Here is a 19,956-nt window from a genome sequence, read left to right as displayed (position 1 = left end):
TTGAGCCAGGAGTAATCACAGAAATACTGGGAGAAATAATAAATGAAAAAAAGAAAGCAATTTTTTTCATCAGTTAAAAACTTAAATCCCCTGTATTTGAAAACATAAAAAGTTGAAATAAATTGTTTTGTTTTGGGGTTTTTTTTCCCCTGAATGAAATTTATTTATTTATTCATTTATTTTTTGCAATGAATAACTTTTTTTTAATTTCAGCATATTATGGGGGTACAAATGTTAAGGTTACGTATATTGCCCTTGCCCCCTCTCCCCCCTGGAGTCAGAGTGAAATAAATTTTTTTGAAATCATAATACATGCAACAGAAAGTCCACACATTTTATGAATACGTATATTAATAGAAAACAATTAATACAAAAAGTTCACAGGCAGATGAATAAAGGCTGCCGTGGCTGTGGCTCCTCTTCTCCCAGCAAGCGCCCCACCCTGCTGAGAGACCCCCACTTAGCACAGTGGCGGGCTCCTGACCAACGGTGGCTCATCAGCGCTTCCCTGGATGCTTGCAGTTGGCAGTGATGGGGAAGACCCTCTTGCCTTTTGAGCTACAGATTTTGAAGGATGAATCTGAGGTTGCCAGGGGTCACGAAAAAAGTGAAACCAAGGTGACAAGCACAGATGAGAGTCAGAGAGAGAGAGAAGACATTGTCTGACTGCCTGGATCCAGTCGTGCCCACTCCTGTTGAGTAAGCCAACAAATTCCCTTTCTCCTGAGGTAAATGGAGTTGGGTTTCTGTCACTTTGAAGGGAGGGAGTCCTCGCTGATACAGAACAAACAGTTCTCAAAGCACTCAGTCCTCCCACTATCTTGCTGGCCCTTCCCACTCCTCTCCCCTCTCCTCATCAGCACTTCTTTCTGGAGAACCGAAATTTCTTCTCACTCTACTATCCAGCGTCCTCTCAGGTCTCCATTACCACCTGGCCTCAGGCCAACCGCGTGCAGCCATAATCTATGGAAATACTCAGACGAACAGACCACCGTCCTTTTCCTCCCTCGGGTCACTGCGGCAGGCTCCTGAGTAGCCGCCTCCCCTGGCTCCCACTCACGCTGCGGCCAGACTCCATCTTTGCACAGCTCACAGCTGGTCATGTGACCTCCCTGCTGACAACCCTTCAGAGGCTCTCCATTTCTCTTAGTGTGAAACTCAAAATCCTTAATTTGCCTTCCCCGGCCGCGGGCATGAGGCAAGGCTCACGGCTCAGCTTCATCTCTCCTCCCGTCCTGCCCTGGACGCTGCGCTCCAGCGACAAGCCGAGCTGACTCCTCCTCATCCCGCTGGGGGCCCCGACCCCTCCGTCCCCTGGCCATCAGACAGATGCGTCCCCCACCCTCAGTGCCTTTCTGCCACCCCACACACGCCGCTCACGCGCCTCGTTCCAACAGGAATAGTGACTGAGCTCCACGTGCGTGGACTATGCGATAAATAAATAATACTATCTGAAAAAATAATTGCGTTCTAATGTCTCCACTCAGAAAGATGACATTGTTTTTCTAATCTCCTCTGACTGTTCAGGCCATCCAAATACAAGCCCTGGAGCTTATTATTACCTGGAGTTTTATTACCTCTGCATTTTTATTAGCATTAATAGCCATGTCACCTTTCCCTTGTTTGCCCAGAAAAAAAAATGTCTTTACTTGGAATGTCTACCCGTCTATTAGGCATTCTTAGCAAGGAAGACAAAATACTTGTTTTTATCCAGATTTAACCCTTTTAATCAGTAAGCCTAAATCTCCCTTATTTCTCATTTAGTCGCCACCATGTCCCCTGTCAGCTAAGCCAGAAGTCTGGCCGTGATTCCTGACCATGCGTCTTCCTCTTCCGTCCTCCCTATGTATTTACTTGACCTCGAATCTTACCCATCCTTAACATTTGCGTTTGCGTGTGGCTCTCTGACATTCGAGTTGCTCCACGCAGGCGGGGATCTGGTTTGCCTTTTTCCTGTCGTGTCCCTCAGAGCGGAGCAAGGGGCCCAGCATGTGGGAGGCACCCCGTCATTTTCTTGACACCTCTCCGGTCCATTCCCTCTTCTCTATTCCCAGAGCAGCTGTTTTATTAATATCAGCCACATTTGTCCCATGCTTCGTGTGTAACAGGCCACCCAGTGAGGCAGGCACTACTTACATCTCCATGTCCCAGCTGAGGAGGCTGAGCACAGAGGTCACCGGGCTGCCCCCGGTCACGCAAGTGGACAGGGGAGAGGCGGTCCGACTCCTGAGCCCACACTCTCCTTATCTGCTGTGCCCGCTCGTCTCAGCTCAGCTCTTCACGGAATCTCTTCCGATCCACCGGCCCAGCTTCCGGACTGCTCTCGGCTTCCATCTCTGAAACACAATTCGGACATTTCTGTCAGAAGCGTCATAAACTCTTTCAGTGACTCCCCCTTGTTCCAGAGGAACCTCAACCCCTCGAGCATGAGCCACCTCCTGGCCCAGCCCCTGCCCCTGCACGGCCGCGCCCTGGTCCCCACGCGCTCTCTGTCTTGCTGCCTGGAACTCCGGATGGTTCTCAGCACAGACCACGCTCTCGTCTTTCCCTGCCAGTGTACACACGCGTCCCCCTTTGAGACCCACCCCTTCCAGAAGCTTCCCTAACCTCCTCCTCTGGTTCACGTTTTATTCCAGGGGCTTCCACTACATATGCCTCTATCTTTTTAAAACATATGTTTATTTTCCTGTTTGTTTTAGTGACTAGGACCCTGTGTCCATAGAATAGGCTGGCACTGTGGTAATAAGTACCATTAGATAGTGATTTAGTGGAATGGACTATTCGGTTTCTCCACCATGGTTTTCCACTAGGACTTGTTCATCCGTGTATCTGTCCCCATATACTTTTCATTGTGATCCATGGACCCGAAACCATCGACCTGGTTCCAGTATTGCTTTGGTTTGAGAGGAGTGAGTTCTGCAGGGGTGGCAGGCTGAATAATGCCGCTCCCTCCCCCACGATGTCCACATCCTAATCCCCAAAATCTGTGACTATGTTACCTTACATGTTACCTTACATCACTTTTCGGGCGTGATTAAATTAATGATTGATGGTTAAATTGATTAATTAATTATTAAGTTAATTAATGATTGAATTAATGCTTAATGATCTTGAATGGATCTTGGATTATCCCAAAGGGCCAATATAATCACAAGTATTCTTTTTTTTTTAATTTAATTTAATTTTATTTTTATTTCAGGAAATTATGAGAGTACAAACATTTTGGTTACATTTTATATCTTTGCCTCTCCCTTGCAAGGGTTAGAGGCGTGCCCCTTCACTCTACAATGCCCACCGAGTCCCTCAGTTGTGAGTCTACCCAGTCCCAGCCCCCTAATCCCTGGAGAACAATCGCAAGTATTCTTATAACAAGGAGGCAGGATGATCAGAGTTTAATAAAGAAAATATAAGAAGATGTAAGCAGAGGTCAGAAAGGAGAGAGGCAAAGATGCTAACGTTGAAGACGGAGCAAGGAGCCATGAGCACCCAGGGGAACATAGTCCTCAGAGCAATTTTACACTTGTGATCCGCAAGTTTATGTTTTGGCCATACTTCCGTGGTACTTTATGAAGCAGCAATAGGAAAATATGAAACCAATACATATTTTGGTACCTTGAAATACAGTACTGCTGTAATAAATACCTACAGATGAGGGATTGGCTTTGGAATTGGGCAGTGGGCAGAGAGTGGAATAGTTTTGTGCAATGTGACAGAGAAAGCCTAGATTATCTTGAATAGACAGTGAAAATTTAGATGTTAAAGAATCTCCCGATGAGGGCTGAGAGGAAAGTGAATGGTGTGGTAGAGAAAACCTATATTGTCTTAGGGAAAACCTAAATTGTGTCATAAACAGACTGTTGATGGAAATATGGACCTAAAAGGCACACTGGGGAGGGTTCTGGAGGAAATGAGGACCATGTTAACTAAAATTGGAGGAAAGTTTGTCCTTGTTATATAGCAGCAAAAACCTTAGCTGAATTACGTCCTATAGGCTATGTGGAATGCAGAGCTTGTAAAATAATGATATTTAACTGAGATTTCAAAGTGTTGAAAATTACAGGCTAGTTTCTTCTTGCTGCTCATAGTAAAATGTGAGAGGAAAGATAAATCAAGGGAAGAACTGTTCAAGCAAAAAGGAACCAAGACTTGATGATTCAGGAAATTTCCAGCCAATCTAGATTGCAAAAGACATTAAAACTAGGAGACTCACTATCAGGAAAGCATGCTCTGGAAAGAAAGCCAAGGGTATGGCTGGACAGCCTATTGCTAGTTCCTGGAAAACATTAAAAGGTCAGAGTATTCAGTCATAGGATGGCTCTTTGAACAAATTAGACATGTGATTTATTAATTTTCTCACCACTTCAGCAGAAGTCAGGGGTAGACATGGAATATCCAGGAAAGATCTGTGGAGGAGCCACCTGTCTAATGAGTTCCCATGTTATATACAGGAGACCCATGAGGTTCTCAAGGATGTCATGCCAGCAGAAACACTGCCAGTTTGAACTGAAAGGGACGGCGAAGGTGCTATGAATGAGGGTTGTCCTATTCCCAACATTCTACAAGCAGGAAACAAGCTAATAAAACTACTCAACTGGGAACATGTGCTACCTTTTAAGCAGGAAGAGTGACTACAAGGACAGAGCTTAGCCCCAGAAGGCACAGTCCTGACTCAGACAGGATTACTCCCAGGCGTAGAACCTAATTTGCCCAGTTAGATTTTGAAATTGCTCAGAATTAATTAGTGACTCTTTTTTCCTCCCATTTTCTCCTTCTTTAAGTGGGAATGCCTATAGCTATTATTTTATGCCTGTCCACCATTGTATTTGGGGGGCAGATAACTTGTTTTCTAGTTCTGCAGGTTCACAGATGGAGAGAAATTCTCTCCCAGGATGGATTATACCCAGAGCCTTACTGATAATCTAATTTAGATGATTTAAATAAAAAGGTTTGGGACTTTTGAGCTGAGAAGACTGAAATGGGATTTGACAGTTGAGTTGATACTATAATGGATTGAGACTTTTGGGGGATGTTGGAAGGGGCAAATGTATTCTGCATGTGGGGTGGGTATGAATTTTGCAGAGGCAGAGCACACACAGTGGTAAGCTGAATAATATCTCCTCCAAAGATGCTCATGTCCAAATCCACAGAATCTGTAAACATGTTACCTAATATGGTAAAAATGATATTTTGCAGAAGTGATTAAATTCAGGATCTTGGCATTATCTTGAATCATTTGAATAGACTCAATATAATCACAGGGATCCTTATAAGAGAGAGGAAGGAGAATGAGAGTTAGAAAAAGAAGATCTAAGGACAGAAGCAGAGGTTGGAGAGGAGAGAAGAAGCTACTCTGCTGGCTTTGAAGATAGAGAAAGGGGCCGTAGAATGTAGGTGATGTCCGGAAGGTAGAAGAGGCAAAGAAACATTCTTTCTTATATCCTCCAGAAGGGAGGCAGCCCTATGGACCAATTAGACTTCTAACCTCCAGAAGTATAAGATAATAAATCTGTGTTGTTTTAAGCCACTAAATTTGTGTTCATTTGTTATAGCAGCAATGGGAAACTAATACAGCAGATTTCCTGGGCATTGACAGTTTGGGAATTAAAGAGAATTGTGGGTGTGTTCACCTTGTTCAGGAAGGCTAGAGACTGATTCTAATTTTTGACTGGCTTACACAGCACAATGAGTGTGAGAAAAAAAATCGTGCCTTTTAACTGGATTGTTTAACTTCTTGTTTTTAGCTTTGATGTTTGCAGTTTCTCAACTTGGTTTGGAAAAACCTGTCAAGGTTTTGGTTCATCCTAGAAAAAGTTTAGCAATTGTGCACAAATGATGGGGTTTTTATTTGTTAAAATATTAAAGACATGGATGATACATTTCTTTATGACATTTTGCTAACTTTGATCAAATATACTTTGATTTTTCTAGCTATATTTTTTCCTACCAGAAAAACCTAGTTTTAAAGCATGTTTATTTTGTGGTAGCCATCTCTTAAATGCAGTCTCCTAGGGGGAGATTGCATTTAAGGGACCAGACAGCAGGCATAGTTAATAGACTCCCTAATTTAATAGCAGGCATAGTTAATAGACAGCAGCCATAGTTAATAGACTCCCTAAGATCTTTGGTCATGTTATTATGGATCACAATGAAGGTGATTCCCATTTGCATGTGTTTTGTCTTATTTGATGGTTGGAGCAGAGAAACAAGGAAAAATTAAGGTGCGGGGTGTGTGTGTGTGTCTATATGCAGTTTTCTGGGGTAAAAAGCACAGATTTTGTCTCTATTTTACTGTGTCAAAGTGGCATTTAGCATAATTTACTAATGCTATTCCACGGCAGTAGTTAACCAAGTAGTTTTATTAATAGCTTGTTTTGAAGTCTAAACTCTGAATGGTATTTTTTCCCAGTTTAAACTTTCAATAAAGTTTTTTTCCATATTCCTATGAAACACACATATATGAGTACAAATAAGATACTTGACAAAGTTGCATATCAGACTCCGCAGAAGGGAAGATCTCTGTGATGAATGTTAGGTAGTTCTGTGATCAAGAATACATACATCTCATGAGACATTCTTATTCCTATATATAAATAAATAAATAAATAAAAGAATACAGATATGTGTTTCAGTTAGCATCATGGTAGTCATTAGGGCTATCCATAAATATTCCAGTTCTCCTCCTTCCAAACATAGTAGTATTGTATTTTCTCGACTCTCTTGAATTTAGGAATGGTTCCTGTGACATGCTCTGGCCATGTAAATATGAGCATTTAACCTCTGCTCAGCTCCAGCCATGGTGTCATGAAAGCACATGTTGACATGGGGCCTCCATTAGTCTGAGTACCCGAGTGACCGCATTGAGCAGAGCTATCCTGCAGCCTGTGCTGGTCATGTAGCAGGTGCAAGAGATAAACTTGTGTTTTATTAAACTACTGACATTGGGGATTATTTTTTACTACAGCATAACCTATGCTATCCTAACTGATACAAGCGTCTTGGACAAAAATTGAATATGGTTCTTCCAAATTAGTTGGTTCTCTGCATGTGTATGAAATAATTATTTCAAAAATTTTGGAGAAATGTTTTTGAGACATCTTTAACTTCAATTCCCAGTGGAATTTATAAGATTATAGCTTGTTTTGTTTGATTACTGACTCAGTGACTTCATGACTTTGTTCTAAATTTGTTGGTTACAACTCTGTTTACTTTTTAAAGATTATTTTTGATGTTTCCAATCTACCTCGAGAAGCAACTTTGTCAAAAATACTAGGTGCTTTAAAATTTACTCTATTTATTTTATAGCCAAATGTGATCCTATTTTTAAAATGTATGCGTACCCACTCCCCGAAATCTCCTGATTATGGTTTTCAAAGTATTTTCTTTCCCTAGTTTTCATGTCCTTTCTAAAATGCAGTGCTTCAAATGTATATGCCTACAGACCTGGTCTGTGTGTAGGGCAAACTCTTTTAAAGTTCCTATTTAGTACTTTTGTATCGTCTCTCTGTGTGAGACCCTCATCAGCGGTCCTGGGAGCTAGTACTCTAATCTCCACTACTTTTCTCTAGGCCTCCAGCTTCCTGCATCCATCTGGCCCCTGGGATTTGTCTAGAATACAGAATTTTCCACTGCTGGGCCCCAAAAAAGAAAATGAGACTGCTCCCCAGATTACCAACCCAGAACCAATTTGGAAAGGCCACAGTCCTCTCAGACTAAGTGGGACAAAAAGGGGGCAAAGAAGTGATAGGAGAAAAGAAGTTCCATCACTTGCAAATGGTGCTTTCTAGCAGCATCCTGAACATGTACGCCACTTCCTTCAGTGGTGGGAAGGTGAGGTTTGAGGAAGTGCTTTAAAGAAGGGCTCTGTTCCTCTTGGCATTCTCACCTTCCCTTAGGGAGGTGCCACCAAGGGACTGGGGAGCTTGCAGCATAAAGACAGTCAGTTTGACCGTCTTCAGCGTCAGGGAACCTGAGAATGACAGGTTTACTCCAGACACTGACAAGTATGTTGTGTTCATCAAGAAATAGAATTATTCCAAGTAGAGGAAAAAACAGTTTTGATTTTCTGTTTAAATAAACCTGTCACTACCTGACAGTAGTTTGCAAACATTTTTGAGAAATAGGTACACTTTCCAACTGATGGAGTCCCTGAGTATAAAACAGTGAAAAGGGCTGCTGGTCTGGGGGGGGTCGCGGCTGACCCCACGCCCGCTCTGCAGGGCCCCGGGGCTCAGGCTGGAAACTGGCCTGTGCAGGCCAAAGGGGGAAGTACGAAGGATGAAGGTGTCTTTTCTCTGACACAGAAGTTCTCAAACTTTTTTGAGCTAAGAATCACCTAGGAATCCTGTTTAAAATTTAGATTCCTGGGCTTCAGTCACAGAGACTCGCTCTCAGGATGTCTTGAGTGGGGCCTGGGAGTCTGCATTTTAACAGGCATTCCAGATGGTTCTGATGCAAGTGTGGACAGGTCATGACAAGCAAACTGCCTGTCGAGGGCCCTTTCAAATGGCTTCATCTTAGTCTCAGTTGGTCTCAGTTTATTTTAGGTAATGTGCTTAGTTTACAAGAGTCAAATACCATTAAAAATAGGTTTTTTTCTTGCTCAGGGAAACAGTATCTTAGTTACCTCTTCCATCATCTCCCAATTTAATTCTCTTTTCCTATTTCTGGGGCACCCCAGACGCCGCCTGGCTGCCAGCCCCCTCTGTTGGGTCTGCTCCATGCGAGCTGCTTCTAATAGTGAACCCCACATCTCCAGTGCCCTCCCCGCTCCCTCCCCCTTCCGCCAGCCCTGTCGTTTGCTTATTCCTCTTTTTCTTTAAGTAGAAAAATTTCTTTAAACCTCCCCTTCCTCAACAAACAAATCCCAAAGCAGAAGTTAAATGTTTATAAACAAATATGAAACTGACTTCTTTATGCAAAAGCAGCCAACCAATAAGTTATGCCCAAGTAAAATGTTTTCATTTTACTTGGGAAGCCTTCTGGGAAATATGGAGAAATATAAAAACAAGCCTTAGGCCAAAGAATTTATGAAGAAGACCCCAAAGGCAATCACAGCAACAATAAAAATAAATAGATGGGACCTGATCAAATTTAAAAGCTTCTGCACAGCCAAGGAAACTATCACGAGAGCAAACACACAGCCTACAGAATGGGAGAAGATATTTGCATGCTACACATCCGATAAAGGGCTGATAACTAGAATCTATATAGAACTCAGGAAAATCAGCAAGAAAAAATCAAACACCCCCATCAAAAAGTGGGCAAAGGACTTTAACAGAAACTTTTCAAAAGGAGATAAACTAATGGCCAATAAACATATGAAAAAATGCTAAACATCTCTAATCATCAGGGAAATGCAAATCAAAACTACAATGAGATAGCATTTATCTCCAGTGAGAATGGACTTTATCAAAAAGTCCCAAAACAATAAATGTTGGCATGGATGCAGAGAGATAGGAACACTCATAAACTACTGGTGGGACTATAAACTAGTACAACCTCTATGGGAAGTAATATGGAGATACCTCAAAGAGCTACAAGTAGAACTATCATTTGATCCAGCAATCCCATTACTGGGCATCTACCCAAAGGAACAAAAGACATTCTATAAAAAATACATCTGCACTAGAATATTTATAGCAGCACAATTGCAGAGATGTGGAAACAACCCAAGTGCCCATCAATACATAAATGGATTAATGAAATGTGATATGCATATAGCATGGAGTTCTTCTGAGCCACAAAAAACAGTGGTCATCTAGCACCTCTTGTATTATACTGGATAAAGTTGAAGCTCATTCTACTAAGTGAAATATCACAAGAATGGAAAAACAAGCATCATATGTACTCGCCATCAAATTGGTATTAACTGACTTAATGGACCAACACTTAAATGCACATACAGTAGTAACATTCATCGGGTGTTGGCAGGTAGGAGGGGGGAGGAGGGGATGGATATATTCACAGCTAATGGGTGCAGTGTGCACCATCTGGGGAATGACATGCTTGAAGCTCTGACTGGGGTGTTGTAAAGGCAATATACGTAACCTAAACATTTATACCCCCATGGTATGCTGAAATAAAAATAAGTAAATAAATACAAACAAGCCTTTAAAAAGTTATGTTTTTAAAATAAATGAAACCCACAATGAGACACCACTACACACCCACTAGAATGGCAATAATTGAAAAAAAGACAATACCAAGTGTTGGTGGGGGGATGTGGAGGAACTGGAACCATCATGCATTTGCCATGCAAGACAGCACAGCCACCTTGGAAAACAATTTGCAATGTCTTTAATAGTGCAACTTAAAGTTATCATATAATCTAGCAATTCCACTCCTAGGAACCTGCCTAAGAGACATAAAAACATATGTCCACACAAAAAGACTTATATGTGAATGTTCAAAGCATCATTATTCATAATAGCCACAAACTAAAAACAAGCGAATGTCCATGAAGTGGTGAATGGATAAATAAAATGTATATCCATGCATTGGGGTATTATTTAGCAATGAAAATTAATGAAATACTGTTATATGCTACAACATGGACGAACCTTAAAAACATTATGCCAAGTGAAAAATGCCAGACACAAAAGGCTACATATTATGTGATTCTACTTATAAGAGTCTAGAAAAGGCAAATTTCTAGAGACAGAAAGCAGATCTGTGGTTGCCAGGGCTACAGATGAGAACAGGGATTAACTGCAAATGGTTATAAGGAAACTTTTTAGGACGACACTATGTTAAAACTGGCTTGTGGTGATGATTGCATGGCTCTATATATTTACTAACATCATTTAATAATATAGTTATTAATATAATGGAATTTGATAGAATGTAAACTTTACCTCTATAAATGGCTGTCAAATATGTTTTTAAATATAGCATATGACATAATTAAATAATCAATAGTTCTTTTCCATGCAAGAAAGACAGGCACCATAGTCAAAGTGTGGTCTGCAGACCCGTGGAAGTCCCTGAGACCTCCTCAGGGAGTTCTTGGAGTCATTTTCCTAATCATATTAAATACTAGGAAGCTACTGGCCTTTTTCACTGTGTTGACATTTGCACTGATGGTGCAAGAGCAACGGCAGGTTAAACTGCTTGTGCCTTCGCCTAAATCAAGGCATTAGCATCAAACCCTACTGGTAGTTGTCAAATTCTCTACCACTATGGACTCATAGTAGAAAAATAAATTCCATTTTCACTTACGAAGACCCTTGATGAAGCAGTGAAAATTATTTCATTTCATTAAATCTTGTGTCTGGGTTGCATATCTTTTTAATCGTCTATGTGATGAAATGGGAAGTCCACATAAAGCATTTATTCTGCACACCCAAGTAAAACGGTTATCACAAGGAAAAGCACTTCTGCAGCTGATCGAATTGCAAGCTGAAGTAGCAGTTGTTTTTTATGGAACACTATCTCTACTTAAGAAAAAACAAAACCAAAAACCTGGCAGGTATATTATAGATAGTCAGGCGTAGTATTTGGCAAATCATTTTCTTAAAAAAAGAATGAAGGGAGCCTGTTACTTTTAGGGAAATAATAGACAATAATATTTGTTGCCAGTGATAAAATTCAAGCTTTACACAAAAAACTAGAATCCTGCAAAAGTTTTACCTCCCATCATGAGATTGATAGCTTCAGTCAAGAGTTTTCTGGTAAGATGGATGGTGAATTTAACAAATGTGGTTTTCTTCATATTATAGAATGAAATAGTCCAAAATTTGGAGAATATAGGTAAAAAGGTCGTGATACTAAAGTCTGAGAAATGCTGGGCTAGAGGCTAATAACATGGACTTTGGAGCCAAACTGCTTGGTTTCAAATCCCAGTGTTACCACTTATTACTTGAATGGTCTCAGGTAAGGACTTCACCTCCCTCTGCCTCTCCTTCCTCATCTATAAAATGGGGATAAAAATGGTACTTATCTCACAGAGGTATTATAGGCATAAAAGCGAGTTAATATATATAGATACTTTTGAACATTAAAGTGAATTAATTTATGTAAACTGCTTAGAATAGCGCATGACTTAGAGTAAGTGATCAGTGAGTTGGTATTGGTCTTAGTGAGTGGTAATTTATAAAAAAAGAACAAACACATTATAAACGCATGATAGACAGATTTTTGTAATTATGTATTTAGACTGGGAAATCTGAACTGCTCTTGCTCCTTTTGCCTCGGCCTCACTGTTGGCCGGAAGTCCACACCTGAGTGATGTACTGCCAAGGGCTCCCTCCCTCTCTTCTGCCCGTCCACTGAGGCTCTGTTGTTTGGGGATTCATTCTTTTTTTTTTTTTTTTTTCACAGGGCCAAATTCCAAGTATGGGGATTCATTCTTTACTTAGCAAACAAGAATGGGTTAAGAAAGATTTGGTGAGGCAATATACTTTCGAAGGGTACAGTTTAATAAATTAAATAAAAACAACCTGCCATTGTCTATCATTTGTATTCATAGAATTAGAAATCAATTTCCTGCCTCAGAAATGCCTAAAATTATAGTCTATCATTTTAAGCTCAAAGAGTTTGGGAAATTATGTGAATAGAGAAAAGGGATGAGGTTTTGTCACATCATATATGTCCATTCTCAGTGTTTAATCTAAGAAGACATAAAGTTTGAAGTAGAAAAGGACCAACTTGGAAGGAACTTTATATCTTCAATCCTGCAGAGACACTACGTTTGTGCCCTTTTTACCTCTAACTTCCAAAGAGAAACCATTCACTTGTTGACATTATTTATTCATTCACCAATATTTGCCAAGTGCCTCCCACGAAGTGCCCAGCCCTTTGCCCCATGGACCCCGTGGTAAAAAGAGGATGTGGGCCCTGCCCTCCTGGAGCTGCCGCATTAAAGTTTTCTAATTTCTCCCACCTGCTTTGTAAAAGATAAGACGGTTTGTCTGCTATTCCCTGACTTCACTAGCAGACAAAACAGTCTCAAAAAAAAATTTTATATATATAAAATATATATTTATTTATATTAAATATTTATATATTTAATATATTAATATTTGTATGTTTTATTATATTTATATAATAAATATTTTATATTAAATATGTAAATATATATCTATATATAATTTATGTATATGATTTATTAAATATAAATTATATATATATAATTTTTTTTTTGAGACCGAGTCTCACTTCTGTTGTCCAGGCTAGAGTGCCGTGGCGTCAGCCTAGCTCACAGCAACCTCAAACTCCTGGGCTCAAGTGATTGTGCCTTAATTCCCCAAGTAGCTGGGACTATAGGCATGCGCCACCATGCCTGGCTCATTTTTTCTATATATTTTTAGTTGTCCAAGTAATTTCTTTCTAGTTTTAGTAGAAACAGGGTCTTGCTCCTGCTCAGGCTGGTCTCGAACTCCTGAGCTCAAATGATCCACCCATCTCGGCCTCCCAGAATGCTAGGATTACAGGCCTGAGCCACCACACCCGGCCCAAACAGTATATATTTTACACTTCTTAAATGCTCATGAAAACATTCTTAAGTTTAGTATAAGGTAAGGAAGATACAATAATCTGCAAGAGAATTATGATTGTTCCTTTTCCTAGAAGAACACAAACAAAATTACTGTGTTTGTTAGAGCACTAATGTAATGCAGATGAGCTGAGGTTTGATAGTTAATAAGGATCAACCAGAGCATGTAAATCGTAGTTTCACTGACTTAAATGGCTTCTGCTGTCCTAGGAGAAATATGAACTCAAAAGAGCTCCTGTGGGGACCGTTTTCTGTGTCATCCCACATCACTCTGCTGTGGTGAGAATGTTGGGTTGGCCCACAGCAGTTTTTATTCCTTGCCTTAGACTTGGTCTTTAATCATGGCCACACCTCAAGTTCCTTGAGTGTATATAGTCACCTATTAAATAGGTTTAGAAGGATCTTCCCTTTCAGTTTAGGGATATGTTTTATGAGCAAATTGTAAGGCGCCTTGAATATCTTTTTAAAGATAATGCTGTGAAAACACAGAACACTTAGTAGTATGGGGATAGTGTCCTTACAAATATACTGGCATTTGAAGACATGAGAGTATTTTTTTCTCACATGGCTAGTATATTGGGAATAAGAAATTGGGTCAGGCTAAAAGCCAGAAAGAAGTGTTTCTTGAATACAGGCTAGTATTGAATTTTATTAATCCAATGGAATTCAATCCCAGTATTTATTGTGGACTGCAAATAGTCATTATTTTTAGTCATGTTCCTGTCCCTATCACAGGTAGGGTCTTGAGTAAACTATGTCTCAGTCGCTACAGTTTGTCTTTTACAAATAAAATACACAGAAGTCATTGAACCTGGGCAAGTACACAGTGGCTGCAATTGTACTACTGCTACTCCTTTTGACACTACATCCTCTGTTCTTTGATTAGAGTTACTATTAGAGTTAAAGAATTAAATATTAACTACACATTGTTTTCTAAACAGAGTCATAGCTGTTACAAAGCTGATTCCTCTTTTCATAACAATGTCCCAAGTGCAAATGTTTAACAGGTTCTACCTGTCCTGTGTAACTTCTCTGCCAGGACTCACGTCCTTGTGAGGTGACCAGCTGTGCTATAGGGCCCCAAACAGATCTAACATTTCTGTGATGAAAACTCATGCTATTATTTCATTGTGGATTCTAATCTTGCCTTTTACATGTGTGTGTTTATGTGTTTCAGGAAAAAAGTGCCAGCTCAAATGTAAGACTTAAAACTAATAAAGAGGTTCCGGGATTAGTTCATCAACCCAGAGCAAAGTAAGTTCTAGTTCCTGTTTTCCTTGTACGGTCAGCCCTCCATATATCCGTGGATTCAGCCTCTGTGTGTTCAACCAACTGTGGATCAAAAATATTCAGGAAAAAAATAATAATTCCACAAAGCTCCAAATAGCAAAACTTGAATTTGCCACATGCCCAGTACTATGTTGAATCCCTATGAATGAAGCAGTGTGTAGACATTGTATTGCTATTATAAGTAATCTAGAAATTATTTTATGTACATGGGGCAGATGTGTGTGTGTAGGGGGGGTTATATGCAAACACTACACCATTTTATATCAGGGACTTGAGCATCTGCAGACTTTGGTATCTGCAGGGGTGTCGAGGAACCAGTCCCCCACCGATCCTGAGGGACAATTGTATTGTTTTCAAAGGTTAAAATGTTTTCAGAGTGGGTTCCATTTTGCCTACAAGATAACGCAGACTTATTTAGTAATTGAGGCAGTGTGGCCTGGTGTAACAACAGAATAAAGAAGGCAGATGCAATACATGGCAGAGCTGCCTCTGCAGGCCAATTAGAAGAAAATGAGGACTGTCACTGTGACCATGGGGTAGGGAAGAATTCTGAATAAGACACAAAGGATGCAGATCTTAAGGGAAATTATTAATTAATATGACTGCTTAAAATTAAGAACTCCATAAGAGAGTAAAAGACCATAAAATGGGGGAAGATATTTATAATACATATAATTGACAGTAGTTGGGTTTTGAGCATTTATAAAGTAATTCTATGAATCACTAGGTAAAAGAAGGGAACCCATAGAAAAACTGGCCAAACATATAATCCCCTATTTGATTGAAGAGGAAACATGAATGGCTAATATATATGGAAAAAAATGCCATTTCACACCACCAGACTAGCAGAGATTTAGAATTCTGACAGCATAAAAGGTTGACCAGGATGTGGAACAACAGACACTCTTACCCGCTGCTGGTGGGACTATAAACGGGTACAATTTGGAAAATAACTTGCATTATCAAGTAGAACTGAACCTAGGCACACTGTATCCCAGCATGTCCACTCAGGCATATACCCTTGAGAAACTCTTGTGACGTTTGTACCAGGAGACATATTTTTGAAATGTCCCTAGCAGCATTGTTTACATGCGTTCTTAGCACTCTTGAAAGTAAAACCCAAAAAATGTCCATCAAAAGTATAATAGGTGCTTTGTGCAGGCAGTTTAAAAGAAAAAAAAAAAAAGTATAATAGATGACAAAGCTGTGGCATCTTCCCATGATGGGAATGCTGCAGGTCAGTGAAAATGGGTGCCCTATAGCTTCACATGTCAGGAGGGAGGGGTCTCATGAATGTGACGGTGAGGCCACAGGGTGAGTGTCTGTGTGCCTACATTCCTATAAAGCGCAGCAGCAGGCAGAACTGGCAATGTGTCGTGCATAAGTTAACAGTAAAACAATAAAGGAAAGCAAGGAAATGAAAAAGCATTGAATTCAGAATAGTGGTTCTATCTGACCAGATGGAAGATAATGACACCAGAGGCTCTATTTCTTAATCTGGGTGGTAATTACAAATGCGTTCCTTCTATTATCATTATTCAAAAAGGTACAAATAACATTATATGTTTTCTATGTGTTACATTTTTTACAACTGGAAAGTTTAAAAGAAAATAAGAAAAAATAAAAAAGTTCTTAACTTGGACAAAAAAAGATTTGTATCACATGAGAATGTATATAGTACCTAGTGCATTTCCTCACTTGTAGTAGGGACTTAAAAATATCATAGCTGATTACCAATAGATGACCATCCGTGAACATTTTATTTAAAAAGTGAACGCATTTTAAAAAGTTAAAAACAATAATGAGTAGTTTTCTAGCTTGTTCTAGGACTGACTCTACCTTGACAATAAAATGTACTTTGTGTGAATTTGAAGTTATCCTTTCCTTTTTTCACAGAGGCTCTGTTATCCCAGGGGCCACAAAGCTCTATTGTGGCGTCCACCTAAATGCACACAAATTCTCTGAGGGTACCAATGACGCTGGTACCTTTGACACTGTCATCCCCCACCCCAAAATAAATTGGACTATTGCATATATGTATTAATAGCCCCATAAGTCAAAATCATAAGCATAAGAAGTTTTGTTATCTCTGGCTCTTCCAGAAAACTGAGACAAAAATAACCTACTTGATAATCACTTTAGCCTGGCTCAGTGTCAGTGGAATGGTCTCTATGGCATGGCAGTTAGGACGCCGCAGGGGCAGGTAATAGGTTCAGTGATTTAGTTGCTACTTTCAGAGAAAACTGGACACTTTGAAATCCACTTACCATTTACAACGTCAGTGCAATGATGCGTCCAATTTTTTCACCCTTAGGTCAGTGTTGTGCTATTACCACAATCTTCCCAGTCCTCTTCACTGCTGGTCACTTTCATCCACTTTATCTACTTTTGGGGACAACAGATACCTGGTACAGCCAAATTGCCTTTTCATCCAAGCCATGTCAAATATGCTGTGTTTAAATGCTTCCCTTATCTGTGAATTATAAGGGGAGATTAAATGGAGGAGAATTTTTCTTTTCTGTAAGAAAAAATACTCACTTAACTTGCACACCCAGAAGCAGCACACCTCACTAACTGGCATGGGCTGAAGCTTTCAGAGAAGTTTATTCAATTGGGTCATGTGTTTATATTAAAATTGTGAAGAAGATTCTCTGTTTTCCACATAGCAGCATGCCTGCTTGTGTGTGTGTGTGTGTGTGTGTGTGTGTGTGTGTGTGTGTGTGTGTGTGTGTGTGTGTGTGTGTTTATTTTAAACTGTGAATCAGAACCTTAGATGCTTGGAATTCAATTAAGAAATCTTTCTGGAGGGCCAGGAGAAGAATTTTGCTTTTCCTCCTTGCTGACATACAGGACCAAGGCAACCATCACTTACTATACAGAGGTATAAAATAAGATGAGAATTCTTTTTTCCCCATGAGTAGAAGGACAATCCCATACCATAAAGGCAGATAATCCACTGTCATTAGATGCTACACGTAGAGCACATTCTGCTGGCATTGTGATCTCAGGCAAGTGACCTAATGTCTTTGTGTTTCATTTTGCTCAGTGAAAAATGGAAGTTAAAAAATCCTGCCTTACAGAGCTGGGGAATAAATGCAATAATGTGTGCTCAGTGCTTATCGCATTGTCTGGCACTTGATGAGAGTGTCTTAATAATTAACAACCCAAATGCCCTTTAACAAGAGCTTGGGTAAATGAACTCCACCACATTCACTCAGTGGAATAGTTGTTAGCCGTCTGTACAAGTGTACGGCAGCAATGCACAGTGCCAGGTAGGCACTAGCAATATAACATTAGAAGGAAAGAGTAAGTCCTGAAAGATTACAAAGAGTGTGATGAACTCTTTATGAAGTTGAAAACATGCTTTTTTTTTGGTACAACAAGGAGCCTGTTTGTTGTTCTGTGGCGAACGTATCTTGCTCTAACTCTGTAAACCTATATCTTGTTCCTGCTCTATAATCCTACCTTTCTCTCCTCAATAAAACTCACTTAGTGCTTAAAAAAATACAAAGTTGAAAACACCCAAAATAAATAACTGCTTTTTAAAGGCACACATAGAGGCCCTGCTTTTGATTTGATTTCATGGGTGCTTATTATACTGTTTTTTAAAAAACAAAATAATTAGTGAAATAAATAAAAGTAAGCTATGCGTGAGCTACTAGGAGGAGTCTGTCACAAAATAAGGATTAGGATAAATCTACTTCCCCCGAGGTCCAAGTGAAAAATAATAATGATCATAAAGAATAACTGGGGTCTGTGTCCAGGCCAAGGTTTACCAAGAACCCACTGGGTAACTGAATTTCACTTTTGCAAGTGTAAGGAGGCAAAACTTTACCTCTGCCCTCTCGGGGTTTCTGCCTAGGCCTGAGAATTAAATTGACCTAAGACAAATGAACAGGAGAAAAGCATACAGACTTTGACGTGTACATGGGAGCCCCCCAGGAAAAGACCCAAAGAAGTGACAAAACCCACATGCTTTTATAACATGTTGAACAAAGAGAGACAATTGTGGAAAGCCACCTAAAATATATGGGGAGACCAAAGGAAGGTGAGAGTTATTACAAGGTCTGTTCGCACAGAATTCCTCTGGCTCCGACTCCCTGTCTCAGGTGCTAAGAACGTCTCTTTCCTCCTGGTGTAGACAGGGCACCACGTACACAGGAGGTGTGTCTCCCACCTTCTGGAGAAAAAGAGGGTCAAGAGTGCCCTTCCTATTCCTGCTATTTTACAGTTGCCTTTAATTCAAAATAATCCTTATGCCAAAGTGATTTGGGGGTGGCATATTCTGCCATCCTTTATAGGTAAAATATTAGGGAATTAGGACTTTGCCTCCTCCTATTTTCGTGCTTAGGTTTTTATTATTTGGAAACTTTATTTCTTTTTTAAGGCTCTAAAAGCGAAAGCCTGTATCTTTTAGCTCTAACGCCCGTGTTGCCCACCGTTCATTCATTGGTTCGCTTTGCGTTAACATTCCATAGTGTCGTCATCCCTGGTCTCATAAAGCTGAGCGGTCACAGGAAGAGTGGCGTTTGCGGGGCAGGGTCAGCTCACGGGGGCTTTGCCAGCGCGAACCAGAGGCCAGCAGAAGGGCTCCAGTGGAACATTCCGTTTCCCAAGGCTGCGTTTGAGTTATTAGAGAGAAATAGGAAAAACTGAAATTGCTGCGCTCCGTTCATTAAGCTAGGCACCAGTGTACAGGCCTTCCTGAATGAATGCTAGTGGGTCTTAGCATCAGGTAATCATCCTCATAAACTTAAGTGGTAAACCATTCCGTGATCCCTTTCTAATACCGTGAGGAAAGACAGAAAGCCAGTGAGCCTGCCCTCCTCTCTCTCCCATCCACAGTCACCAAATTGGGCCCCAGAAAAGATCTAAGAATCTAGCCATTACCCGAGGACAGTTTTGCGCAGTGCTGCTTGTCCTTTTGAAGGTAAACGCTCCCATTGATGCCGCTGTGTCAATAGGGTTCCACCTGGGAAGAGGGGTCCAGGCTCATCCAGGCGGGAATCAGCTGAGGGGTGTGATTTATTTCCTTAGAGGAAAGGTCCTGTCTCTGCTCCTGGTGAAGAGATCTCTGTGCTTCTCTCTGAAACTAACCCATGAGGAACGGGAGTGAGTGTCATGCTCTCAGATCACCCCAGACCTGAGAGGACACACGGGTGACTGGCGTCTCC

At 40.5% G+C, this 19,956-nt stretch overlaps 1 protein-coding gene across 1 annotated transcript in view; it reads left to right on the top strand.

Annotated features, from left to right (window-relative positions):
- The window catches only part of C23H1orf21 (chromosome 23 C1orf21 homolog), a 243,175-nt gene that overhangs the window by 186,444 nt on the left and 36,775 nt on the right, over positions 1-19,956 (top strand). Inside the window, exon 4 of the mRNA XM_020284377.2 lies at positions 14,670-14,746. Coding sequence (XP_020139966.1) covers positions 14,670-14,746 — 77 coding nt within the window. The remainder of the gene's footprint in view (positions 1-14,669; positions 14,747-19,956) is intronic.

Source organism: Microcebus murinus, chromosome 23 (assembly GCF_040939455.1).
Source record: "Microcebus murinus isolate Inina chromosome 23, M.murinus_Inina_mat1.0, whole genome shotgun sequence".
In the NCBI taxonomy this organism is placed as follows: domain Eukaryota; kingdom Metazoa; phylum Chordata; class Mammalia; order Primates; family Cheirogaleidae; genus Microcebus; species Microcebus murinus.
Note: the sequence above shows the minus strand (reverse complement) of the source record. Positions and strands in the feature narration are given on the sequence as shown.